Genomic DNA, 13,680 nt, shown 5'->3' with positions numbered 1-13,680 from the left:
TCACAGCATCCCACAATCTGGCATTGCTGTTTGAATCAAATGTTATTTGTCACATGCTTCGAAAATAACAGGCATAGACTAACAGTGAAATGCTTACTTACGGGCCCTTCCCAACAATGCAAAGATAAAGAAAATAGAGAAATCATAGAAAATGTATATCACATTATAATAAAAGTAATAGTAAATACACAATGAGTAACAATAACTTCACTATATACTGTACATGGGGTCATAGTACCGAGTTGATGTGCAGGGGTACGAGGTAATTGAGGTACCCCTTGACTTTTTCCACATTTTGTTACGTTACAGCCTTATTCTAGAATGGATTAAATCTTTTTTTATCCTCATCAATCTACACACAATACCCCATAATGACAAAGCAAAAACAGTATTCAGACTCTTTACTCTGTACTTTGTCGAAGCACCTTTGGCAGTGATTACAGCCTTGAGTCTTCTTGGGTATGACGCTACAAGCTTGGCACATATGTATTTATTTTTATTTTATTGAACTATTTGGGGAGTTTCTCCCATTCCTCTCTGCAGATCCTCTCCGGCTCTGTCAGGTTGGATGGGAAACGTTGCTGCACAGCTATTTTCAGGTCTCTCCAGAGATGTTTGATCAGGTTCATGTCCGGGCTCTGGCTGGGCCACACTAGGACATTCAGAGACTTGTCCCAAAGCCACTCCTGTGTTGTCTTGGCTGTGAGCTTAGGGTCGTTGTCCTGTTGGAAGGTGAACCTTCGCCCCAGTCTGAGGAGGTTTTCATCAAGGATCTCTCGGTACTTTCGGCTCTATTCATCTTTCTCCCGACTCTGACTAGTCTCCTAGTTGCTGCCACTGAAAAACATCCCCACAGCATGATGCTGTGATCACCACGCTTCACCGTAGGGATGGTGCCAGGTTTTCTCCAGACTCGACGATTGGCATTCAGGCCAAATAGTTCAATCTTGGTTTCATCAGACCAGAGAATGTTGTTTGTCATGATCTGAGAGTCCTTTAGGTGCCTTTTGGCAAACTCCAACCGGGCTGTCATGTGCCTTTTACTGAGGAGTGGCTCCGTCTGGCCATTCTACCATAAGCGGCTGATTAGTGGAGTGCTGCTGAGACGGTTGTCCTTCTGGAAGGTACCTCAATCTTCACAGAGGAACTCTGGGGCTCTGTCAGAGTGACCAGTGAGTTCCTGATCACCTCCCTGACCAAGGACCTCCCCCCCCCGATTGCTCAGTTTGGCCAGGCGGCCAGCTCTAAGAAGAGTCTTGGTGGTTCCAAACTTCTTCCATTTAAGAATGATGGAGGCCACTGTGTTCTTGGTGACCTTCATTGCTGCAGAGATGTTTTGCTACCCTTCCCCAGATCTGTGCCTTGACAAAATCCTGTCTCGGAGCTACAGACAATTCCTTCAACCTCATGGCTTTGTTTTTGTTCTGACATGAACTATCAACTGTGGGACCTTATAAAGTCAGGTGTGTGCCTTTCCAAATCATGTCCAAACAATTGAATTTACCACAGATGGACTCCAATCAAGTTGTAGAAACATCTCAAGGATGATCAATGGAAACAGGATGTACCTGAGCTCAATTTCAAGTCTCATAGCAAAGAGTCTGAATACTTATGTAAATAAAGGGAAAGAAAAGAGGGATACCTAGTCAGTTGTACAACTCAATGCATTCAACTGAAATGTGTTGCATTTAACCCAAACCCTATGAATCAGAGAGGTGTGGGGGGCTGCCATAATCGAAATACACGTCTTCGGCGCCCGGGGAACAGTGGGTTAACTGTCTTGCTCGGGGGCAGAACGACAGATTTTTACCTTGTCAGCTCGGGGATTCGATCCAGCAACCTTTCGGTTACTATCCAACGCTCTAACCACTTTACCTGCCGCCCCTGTTTTTGTTTTGTTATATAAATGAGTATGTCTAAAACCCTGTTTTTGTTTTGTTATATAAATGAGTATGTCTAAAACCCTGTTTTTGTTTTGTTATATAAATGAGTATGTCTAAAACCCTGTTTTTGTTTTGTTATATAAATGAGTATGTCTAAAACCCTGTTTTTGTTTTGTTATATAAATGAGTATGTCTAAAACCCTGTTTTTGCTTTGTCATTACAGGGTATTGTGTATAGATTGATGAGTAAAAGATGAATTTCATCCATTTTCGAATAAGGCTGTAACGTAACAAATGTGGAAAAAGTCAAGGGGTCTGAATAGTTTCCAAATGCACTGAATATAATATATGCAGTATATTTTTTCCTTAATAAACTCAGCAAAAAAAGAAACGTCCCTTTTTCAGGACCCTGACCTTCAAAGATAATTTGTAAAAAATCCAAATAACTTCACAGATCTTCATAGTAAAGTCTTGTTTCCCATGCTTGTTCAATGAACCATAAACAATTAATGAACATGCACCTGTGAAACGGTCGTTAAGACACTAACAGCTTACAGACAGAAGGCAATTAAGGTCACAGTTATGAAAACTTAGGATACTAAAGAGGCCTTTCTGCTGACTCTGAAAAACACCAAAAGGAAGATGCCCAGGGTCCATGCTCATCTGCGTGAACGTACCTTAGGCATGCTGTAAGGAGGCATGATGACTGCAGATGTTGCCAGGGCAATAAATTGCAATGTCCGTACTATGAGACGCCTAAGAGAGCACTACGGGGATACAGGACGGACAGCTGATCATCCTCACACTGGCAGACCATGTGTAACAACACCTGCACAGGATCGGTACATCCGGACATCACACCTGCGGGACAGGTACAGGATGGCAACAACAACTGCCCGAGTTAAACCAGGAATGCACAATCCCTCCATCAGTGCTCAGACTGTCTGCAATAGGCTGAGAGAGGCTGGTCTGAGGGCTTGTAGGCCTGTTCACTCGCGTCCGATGTGTTACAACATCATCGGACTGAGCTTGTTGTCATTGCAGGCAATCTCAACGCTATGCATTACAGGGAAGACATCCTCCTCCCTCATGTGGTACCCTTCCTGCATTCTCATCCGGACATGACCCTCCAGCGTGACAATGCCACCAGCCATACTGCTCGTTCTGTGCGTGATTTCTTGCAAGATAGGAATGTCAGTTTTCTGCGATGGCTGGCGAAGAGCCTGGATCTGAATCCCATTGAGCACGTCTGGGACCTGTTGGATCGGAGGGTCAGGTCCATTCCCCCCAGAACTTGCATGGGCCTTAGTGGAAGAGTTGGGTAACATCTCACAGCAAGAACTGGCAAATCTGGTGCAGTCCATGAGGATGAGATGACTGCAGTACTTAATGCAGCTGGTGGCCACACCAGATACTTACGGTTACTTTTGATTTTGACCCCCCCCTTTGTTCAGGGACACATTATTCCATTTCTGTTAGTCACATGTCTGTGGAACTTGTTCAGTTTATGTCTCAGTTGTTGAATCTTGTTATGTTCATACAAATATTTACACGTTAAAATAAGTTTGCTGAAATTAACGCAGTTGACAGTGAGAGGACGTTTCTTTTTTTTGCTGAGTTTATATTTATATTTGAACTCTTTTTAATTTTTAATTTTTTGCTGCCTCTTGGTCCCCCATCGGGCCTGGGCCCAAGGGCTTCAGCCCTAGTACGCCCCTGCATTAAGCCGGCCCTGCATGCATTGTGACATTCAGCACAGTGTGTTACAGTGTAGTGGAGGCTGAATGGTCCCTGGTCCCGCTGAAAGGCTCCAGAATAATGAGTCACTATGGCTGGCTAATCCCAGCTAGGAGCAGCTCCCTTTGGGAAGCGCTAAGCTGGCAGTCCTCTCTTCCTCTACACTTTTCTCTGTCACTCACCCATCCCACTCCTCCCCCAATCTACCGGAGAATCCATTTATGCACACTTCTTTTCCCTCAGATTAAAATGCATGACGAGCCTTTTTCTGGAAGGGGATGCATGTTTATTTATTTATTTTTATTTCACCTTTATTTAACCAGGTAAGCAAGTTGAGAACAAGTTCTCATTTACAATTAAAGCAAAGCAGTTCGACACATACAACGACACAGAGTTACACATGGAGTAAAACAAACATACAGTCAATAATACAGTAAAAAACAAGTCTATATACAATGTGATATTTAGGTGAGAAGGGAGGTAAAGGCAAAAAAGGCCATGGTGGCAAAGTAAATACAATATAGCAAGTAAAACACTGGAATGGTAGTATTGCAATGGAAGAATGTAAAGTAGAAATAAAAATAATGGGGTGCAAAGGAGCAAAATAAATAAATAAATTAAATACAGTTAGGAAAGAGGTAGTTGTTTGGGCTAAATTATAGGTGGGCTATGTACAGGTGCAGTAATCTGTAAGATGCTCTGACAGTTGGTGTTTAAAGCTAGTGAGGGAGATAAGTGTTTCCAATTTAAGAGATTTTTGTAGTTCGTTCCAGTCATTGGCAGCAGAGAACTGGAAGGAGAGCGGCCAAAGAAAGAATGGTTTTTTGGGGTGACTAGAGATATACCTGCTGGAGCGTGTGCTACAGGTGGGAGATGCTATGGTGACCAGCGAGCTGAGATAAGGGGGACTTTACCTAGCAGGGTCTTGTAGATGACATGGAGCCAGTGGGTTTGGCTGAAGTTAGGGCCAGCCAACGAGAGCGTACATCGCAATGGTGGGTAGTATATGGGGCTTTGGTGACAAAACGGATAGCACTGTGATAGGCTGCATCAATTTGTTGATCATTGGAGGCTATTTTGTAAATGACATCGCCAAAGTCGAGGATTGGTAGGATGGTCAATTTTACAAGGGTATGTTTGGCAGCATGAGTGAAGGATGCTTTGTTGCGAAATAGGAAGCCAATTCTAGATTTGACTTTGGATTGGAGATGTTTGATATGGGTCTGGAAGGAGAGTTTACAGTCTAACCAGACACCTAAGTATTTGTAGTTGTCCACGTATTCTAAGTCAGAGCTCCAGAGTAGCAGGCGGGTGGTGCAGGTAGCGATCGGTTGAAGAGCATGCATTTAGTTTTACTTGTATTTAAGAGCAATTGGAGGCCACGGAAGGAGAGTTGTATGGCATTGAAGCTTGCCTGGAGGGTTGTTAACACAGTGTCCAAAGAAGGGCCGGAAGTATACAGAATGGTGTCGTCTGCGAGGTGGATCAGAGACTCACCAGCAGCAAGAGCAACATCATTGATGTATACAGAGAAGAGAGTCGGTCCAAGAATTGAACCCTGTGGCACCCCCATAGAGACTGCCAGAGGTCCGGACAGCAGACCCTCCGATTTGACACACTGAACTCTATCAGAGAAGTAGTTGGTGAACCAGGCGAGGCAATCATTTGAGAAACCAAGGCTGTCGAGTCTGCCGATAAGGATGTGGTGGTTGACAGAGTCGAAAGCCTTGGCCAGATCAATGAATACTCTGCACAGTAATGTTTCTTATCGATGGCGGTTAAGATATCGTTTAGGACCTGAGCAGGTGCACCCATGACCAGCTCTGAAACCAGATTGCATAGCAGAGAAGGTATGGTGAGATTCGAAATGGTCGGTAATCTGTTTGTTGACTTGGCTTTCAAGACCTTAGAAAGGCATGGTAGGATAGATATAGGTCTGTAGCAGTTTGGGTCAAGAGTGTCCCCCCTTTGAAGAAGGGATCCTGCTTTCCAGTCTTTGGGAATCTCAGATGACAAGAAGAGAGGTTGAACAGGCTAGTAATAGGGGTCAAGGGTCCAGATTGTCTAGCCCGGCTGATTTGTAGGGGTCCAGATTTTTCAGCTCTTTCAGAACTTCAGCTGAATGGATTTGGGAGAAAGAAATGGGGAAGGCTTGGGCGAGTTGCTGTTGGGGGTGCAGTGCTGTTGACCGGGGTAGGAGTTGCCAGGTGGAAAGCATGGCCAGCCGTAGAAAAATGCTTATTGAAATTCTCAATTATGGTGGATTTATCAGTGGTGACAGTGTTTCCTATCTTCAGTGCAGTGGGCAGCTGGGAGGAGGTGTTCTTATTCTCCATGGACTTTACAGTGTCCCAGAACTTTTTAGAGTTAGTGTTGCAGGAAGCAAATTTCTGCTTGAAAAAGCTAGCCTTGGCTTTTCTAACTGCCTGTGTATAACGGTTTCTAGCTTCCCTGAACAGCTGCATATCAATGCTAATGCAGAACTAATGTTTTTGTGTTGGTTAAAGTCAGGTCTGGGGAGAACCAAGGGCTTCTGTTCCTGGTTCTGAATGGGGCATGTTTATTTAAGATTGTTAGGAAGGCATTTTTAAAAATATCCAGGCATCCTCTACTGACGGGATGAGATCAATATCCTTCCAGGACACCCCGCCAGGTCGATCAGAAAGGCCTTGCTGAAGTGTTTCAATAAATGAGTGGAGGACCTGACATGCAGGCAATTTTGAGATCTTGGTTGAAGACAGCAGAGGTGTATTTAGTTGATGCCCTTTGTGTCACCCATAATCAATCGTGTGTCTCTGTGCACTGAGGAGCTTTGACAGAAGCTGTGTGGGCACGCTGTGCTATAAATAGGTGCTGCATCTTTGGAAGCCCTGCTTTTAATGACAACTTCTTGCTGTGCTTTGAGATAAATCTGTGATGTTTCGGGGCAAGCCTTTAATAAACACATTTCATGCATGCTACGTCATTTACATAATATAAGACATTAGCAGAATCTTTTTTATTAATATCATACATACAGTACCAGTCAAAAGTTTGGACACACTACACTACTCATTCAAGGGTTTTTCTTTATTTGTACTATTTTCTACATTCTAAAATAATAGTGAAGACATCAAAACTATGAAATAACACATATGGAATCATGTAGTAACCAAAAAAGTGTTAAACAAATCAAAATATATTTTATATTTGAGATTCTTCAAAGTAGCCACCTTTGCCTTGATGACAGCTTTGCACAATGTTGGCATTCTCCCAACCACTGTATGTATCTTGTTAATCAATTATTGCATAACAATTCTAAATGTAGTCACTTGTTAAAAATTCTTAGCTTCAACAGACTAGTGTTCTTAGATTGGTCTTCTCTTTTCAGCAGTAGGGATTTGCTTTCCAAATGGTATCCCATTGTTTTTTCTTGTGCACTTAGAAATGTGCAAAAAGCTATTTGACAGCCACAACCAACCATAGATGACAGTTCCCATTCAAGGGTGCGTTCGTAAATTCACTCTGGCTATCTACTCCGATTTCAGAGCACTCTCGTCTGAGTGTGAGTAACTGATGCATTTACGAATGCTCAACACATTGAATAGGACCGGAGTCAGTAATCGTCAGCAAAGAAACTTCATTAAATTGTTGCCAGCAGCAGAGTTACAGTCACCAACACTCTGGATAAAATGAAAACAGCCTAACCAGCTCTGCTAGGGCGAGTAAAATGGTCAGAGTGTGATGTTCTCACATATGTGTCTTGAAGTAGCTAGCAAGCTAGCCACCATTAGTCAGTTAGCTTGGGTGCATGACTGCCGTTGTGAGGTCAGAACACGTGGATCAACACTACTCCTCAGCCAGAGTGTCCAGTGTGTGCTCTGAACGCTCTGAGTTTACGAACGGATAATCTGACAATGCTCTGGCACTCCAGATGGAATTTACAATCACACCCCAAGTAAGGCCTGGCAACCAATGCTTGTGTACCCTTGATTTTAACAGTCAAAGTACCAGGTTTAAAGGTTCCAAAATTCTTCTATAGAATATTTGTCTTTGGCCACAGTGCAACAAGCTGTTCTATATTTGACATGCATGTTTTCAGCTTTCACAACTGTAAGTGCTTGTGATAAAACTTAATCCACAGCTATTTTTTAAAAGCTACTGATCCTCCTTGGCTAAATTATGCTCCCTGGTGTAAGTATTTTGAATTTGTACATTTATTTTAAATAATTTTGGCAAAAGTATTTCAATTTCCAGCACCTTCAGCACCCCTACTTCCCGCGGCTAGTCACACCATGATATGTCACTGCTGCAGTTTGGTTTAGACTTGAGAAAATACATGTTAACCTGTCTGTTTGATGTGTTGCTTCTGACACATATTCATATCTCAATCATCTTGTTAGCCTTTTGTTGTTAGAGGGGCAGTGCAGTTATGATATTTCCACACTATGAGGTTGAAATAACACTAAGAAACGGTGAAAATTATCAGATTGCCTTTTGTGTAAGAGCTGTTTGAAAGGAAATCCTGAAATTTCAGCCCGTTCAGGTGGGATGGAACTTTTGGCCCACATCATGATGTCATCTGGGTAAGGGGGTCGGCTCTAGACCATCCTATCAGTCAATCAGGGCTGCTTATGTAAATATCTTCAAATTTGTTTCCTAACACCCACATGATCAGACTGAGCATTTAAATTACACATTTTCACTAAACACTCAGTGATCTGTTAGACATACAGTGCTGATTTTTTTTTTAATTACAAAGACTTCATGGGGGCTTTAAGCTAATTATATGAGTGATATTGGAGATGTCTCGGCACATCTCCGCATTCTAATTCTGCCCATCATTAAAAATGATAGATCTGAGAAATCCATTATTTATGCATCATGGAATGAACTGTGAATCTGAAATATCAATTGCGATAATCAAAGAAATCCGGATGGAGAATATAGCTAATGTTCTTACCTATATAGTTATGCAGAGCATAAGAAGGGCATTGATTATCACACCACTCATCTTATTTTAACTTCAGCATGTTCGTAGAGAGAGAAAGGCTTGAACAAAGAGTATGGACGGTTTGTGTGTTCTCCAGCATCTTCATCTCAACATGACTTAGGGCTATGAGTCAGGGTGGACTGGACACAACATGCATATTAAAACCGGGGCTTCCCATCTTCAAACTAAACTGTGTCTCAGAAATGTGTTTAAACCCTCATTATTTCAGCATTTTAATCCACATACTCAACACAAAAATGTTTACAGAGTGAAACATAAAGAAAAGGATCTGTTTACTTCAAACACTGCTCCTAGGGACAGCGTGGAAAAAAATGTCTGCATCAACATTAGGAAAGACAATAAAAAGGAGACCCTCTCCAGTCTTGGACAGATGCTCTGATGTATAAATGATCTTAAGATGATGAGTAAGTTAATGATCTCTCCACTTTCCTCCTCAGGCTCCATACTTCTGGCCCTCTAATTGTTGGGAACCTGAAAACACAGACTATGGTAAGTTATGTTGTGGTCCCTAAGGGTAGATTGAGAAAATATCACGGACCTCAAATGTGTCTAAATGTTACCCCTCATATTTTCATTATGTGTAACCCCCAGCTATTCCCCCCTGATACCCCTCCCTGCCAGCCTAACCTATATCCCTGCTCAGTGCAGAGTGAGAGCAGTGTCTGGCCCAGACTGTGTCATATCCTCCTGCCTAGAGTCTAAACACAGACTATGGATCTGTTGTTGTCTCACACCCAGTATTGATTGAGTGGCCCACTCTGTAATGCATCCCACTATCTCCCCAGTAGGATCTCATTTTACCCCCAGGCTATATTAGCCAATCAGGGTACAGACGTCTTACATGACATTATTGTACATCTCCAGGGTTTCATGTTTGCATGGCATTTCTCCAGCCTGATTATGTAAATGGAAAGTTGCCAACTGTCTCATTAAATATTGCTCACCTCACTCTGATCGGAACAGATTTACTCAGGCGGAAACCGAGTAGGTGGCATTTGTTTGCAAGAAATAAACTACACTTACAACTGGCGATACAGCATATGTGACATTTGTTTGGCAATATCACTAAAGGCAGGCAGTCTGCCAAGCAACAGTAAGTAACTGACTGCACTCTGCTGTCTCTCCTCTGCAGCTATCTACCTGTGCAAGCGCACCATGCAGAACAAGGCCAGGCTGGAGCTAGCTGACTACGAGGCTGTGAGTCCCATATTCACCCTACTGGAACTGTCGTCAGTACACTATCAATACACTACTGACTCTTTAAAAGAGGTATCAACTACACAGCTACAGATTCTCTCAGATCACATGCCATGCTCATAAGCCCTTGAATATTCCATGCCATATAGGTTTAGTCAGAGTGTTGTTTTCCCCACAATTCAAATAGGTGACTTCATTGAATATGTATGACAGATGTTTGTATTGCTCACTTGCCAAGCAGATGCCCTTATTATATGCAAATTACAACAGCCATGATATTACTTCCCGGTGAAGCTGAGCTGGCTAGCTTTATGCAGCAAAAAGCATTATAGCGATGCAATTACCCAAGAACCTTCACTGGTCTACTCTTACCCCTCATTTCTCAATGATTGGGGGTCTTACAGGAGAACCTGGCTCGACTGCAGAGGGCCTTCGCCAGGAAGTGGGAGTTCATCTTCATGCAAGCTGAGGCGCAGGTCAAGTGAGTGGACAGTAACTAGGCAAACGAGCACGCACACAACATATTGTGGTTTTGATACTTTGTCTATTGTGCCCTATGTCAGTGTATTCCTTATATTTCATGCATTGATGCAGATGACTATAGAGTCCCCAGTGTGCCAGATGCATACCCCTAGGTTACTTTCTAGGTGATATTTTACTCATTGACTATTATCACTGTTCCTTCCACTACATCTCCATCTGCTGGTTGACATTTGTAAACATGATATCAGGACATGAGAAAAACCTAATTGGTCATGATTACCCTTTCAAATGATTATAGTCTGAGCACTAAGTATTTACTGTAGTTAAGAGATAATACATTTTAGCTTTGTTACATTCCGAGTGAGAGAGATAAACAGTCCAACCAAGCACTGATCAGTAAATGTCAGTTATGTAAGAGTTGTACCCTACCAGCCAGCGGCCAGACCACAGATTGTTTGGTGACGAAACAGGTTGTGACTTCCACTTTGAGCTTTTACCCTCCTTTGGTCTCTCATTAAGAGTGACATGTCTGTCTGTGTTCTCAGTATTGACTTGGCTCTGTCCTCTCTCCCCTACCCTCAGGATCGACAGGAAGAAGGACAAGGCTGAGAGGAAGATCCTAGACAGCCAGGAAAGGGCATTCTGGGACGTCCATCGCCCTGTGGTAAGCTGAAAGGAGGAAGGAAGGAGGGTGCTGGTGCTAAGCTGAGAGGAGGAGGTGGTGGTGCTAAGCTGAGAGGAGGAGGTGGTGCTAAGGTCTGAAGGAGGGATAGAGAGAGGGCATGATGAAAGGACAAGGAATGTTACAGTGAAAGTCCTGTAGGGCTCTACTGTTAGAACAATACAGTGTTTTAATGTCTGGTGCGGCCTGGGTTAGCCTAAATTCATCTGGATCCTAGTGGGGCTCTGTATTAGCCAACTCCAGTTTTGAATTAAGTCTAGCCTGCAGGCTAGGGAAGGATGTCTGGTGACCCACTATAATCTGACCTGAAAACTAACTCTCTCACAGCCAGGCTGTGTAAACACCACAGAGATGGACATTCGCAAGTGCCAGAGAGAGAAGAATCCACAGAGGGTGAAAAAGGTAAGGAAGAAGGCTTTTAGTGATGAGTGGTCTCTGTTTATGTATGTATGTATCTGTGTGCGTGTGTTGAGGGTTAGTGTATAAGCCATACGGAAACAAATTGACAACAGAATTTCAGCATGCTTATAGGGAAGGACACTCAACAAGCACAACACTTACACAAATGACTGATGATTGGTTGAGAGGAATTGATGATAAAATGATTGTGGGGGCTGTCTTGTTAGACTTCATTGCAGCTTTTGACATTCTTGACCATAGTCTGCTGCTGGAAAAACTTATGTGTTATGAGTTACTTGTCTAACAGAACACAGAGGGTGTTCTTTAATGGAAGCCTATCAAATATCCAGTTAAAATCAGGAATTCCCCAGGGTAGCTGTTTAGGCCCCTTGCTTTTTCAATTTCTACTAACGACATGGCACTGACTTTGAGTAAAGCCAGAGTTTCTATGTATGCGGATGACTCAACACCATACACGTCAGCTACTACAGCGACTGAAATGACTGCAACACTCAACAAAGAGCTGCAGTTAGTTTCAGCTTGGATGGCAAGGAATAAGTTAGCCCTAAATATTTCTAAAACGAAAAGCATTGTATTTGTAACAAAACACTCACTAAACCCTACACTTCAACTAAATCTTGAAATAAAGAATGTAGAAATTGAGCAAGTTGAGATGACTAAACTGCTTGGAGTAACACTAGGTTGTAAACTGTCATGGTCAAAACATATTGATGCAGTATTAGCTAAAATGGGGAAATCTGGCTATAATAAAGTGATGCTCTGCCTTCTTAACAACACTATCAACAAGGCAAGTCCTACAGGCCCTAGTTTTGTTGCACCTTGACTACTGTTCAGTCGTGTGGTCAGGTGCCAATTGCAATTGGCTCAGAACAGGACAGCATGGCTGGCCCTTGGATGTGCATAGAGGGCTGGTATTAATTATATGCCTGTCAATCTCTCCTGGCTCAAAGTGGAGGAGAGATTGACTTCATCACTACTTTTATTTATGAGAGGTATTGACATTTTGAATGCACCGAGCTGTCTGTCTAAACTACTGGCACACAGCTCGGATACCCATGCATACCCCACAAGACATGCCACAAGAGGTCTCTTCACAGTCTCCAAGTCCAGAACAGACTATAGGAGGTACACAGTACTACATAGAGCCATAACTACATGGATCTCTATTCAGTAAAATTTGATTTAAAAAAACACCTTATGGAACAGCGGGGACTGTGAAGCAACACAAACATTGGCGCAGACACATGCATGCATACACACACACGCGTGCACACACGCACGTATGCGCACGCACACACACACACACACACGCACGCACGCACGCACGCACGCACACACACACACACACACACACACACACACACGCGCACACGCGCACACACACACACACACACACACACACACACACACGCACACACATGGATTTTGTACTGTCTCCTGGCAGTACTGTAGATATGTGGTAGTGGTGGAGTAGGGGCCTGAGGGCACACAGTGTGTTGTAAAATCTGGGAATGTTTTGTAATGTTTTAAAATTGTATAAACTGCCTTAATGTTGCTGGACCCCAGGAAGATGGGGATCCATAATAAATACAAATACAAATAACAGACATGTATATCCATTCTGTCCCTGTCCAGTCGGTGTATGGGGTAACAGACGACACCCAGACTCAGAGTTCAGTCCACCAGTCCCTCCCGTCCCAGCCGGTCAGGAAGCCCACCAGAGAGGACGTGCAGAAGGAGGTAACACACTGTGATGCTCCTGACAGGTCATTACTAACACTGCCATTATCCATTATTTCATGCTGTCTGTCTGTCTGCCTATCTGTCTCACTCATCAATCATAACGCCAACTCTCCTCTTGATTAATGCTACTCTCTCATTTTGCCGTCTTTTCTCTCTCAGATTTCCTTCTTGAACATGCAGCTGGACAGACACTGTATGAAAATGTCCAAAGTAGCAGACAGCCTCATGAGCTACACAGAACAGTTCATGGTCTACGATCCTTTAGCGTCAACTGTTGAACCGTCCAACCCCTGGATCAGCGATGACATGACCTTCTGGGACCTGGAGGCTAGGTGGGTTCACTGGGGAGGCAGTGTGGGGCACAGGAGGTTGGTGGAACCTTAATAGGGGAGGACGGGCTCATAGGAATGGCTGGAATGGAATAAATGGAATGGTAATCGAACATGGCCTCCATGTGTTTGATACCTTGTTCCATTTACTCCGTTCCAGCCATCATTATGAGCCGTCCTCCATTCAGCAGCCTCCGGTGGTGTGAGGCCATA

At 43.3% G+C, this 13,680-nt stretch overlaps 1 protein-coding gene across 5 annotated transcripts in view; it reads left to right on the top strand.

Moving 5' to 3' along the window:
* Positions 1-13,680, top strand: part of LOC115146242 (regulator of G-protein signaling 6-like) — a 57,792-nt gene that overhangs the window by 41,472 nt on the left and 2,640 nt on the right. For all 5 annotated transcript variants that reach the window (XM_029688206.2, XM_029688207.2, XM_029688208.2 and 2 more), the window contains exons 6-12: positions 9,051-9,102; positions 9,746-9,810; positions 10,215-10,291; positions 10,876-10,957; positions 11,303-11,377; positions 13,031-13,135; positions 13,298-13,470. In XM_029688206.2, the coding sequence (XP_029544066.1) occupies positions 9,051-9,102; positions 9,746-9,810; positions 10,215-10,291; positions 10,876-10,957; positions 11,303-11,377; positions 13,031-13,135; positions 13,298-13,470 (629 nt within the window). The remainder of the gene's footprint in view (positions 1-9,050; positions 9,103-9,745; positions 9,811-10,214; positions 10,292-10,875; positions 10,958-11,302; positions 11,378-13,030; positions 13,136-13,297; positions 13,471-13,680) is intronic.

The sequence above is a fragment of the Oncorhynchus nerka genome, linkage group LG18, assembly GCF_034236695.1.
Source record: "Oncorhynchus nerka isolate Pitt River linkage group LG18, Oner_Uvic_2.0, whole genome shotgun sequence".
NCBI lineage: Eukaryota > Metazoa > Chordata > Actinopteri > Salmoniformes > Salmonidae > Oncorhynchus > Oncorhynchus nerka.
The sequence above is the reverse complement of the archived record's forward strand: the minus strand, read 5'-3'. Positions and strand labels throughout refer to the sequence as shown.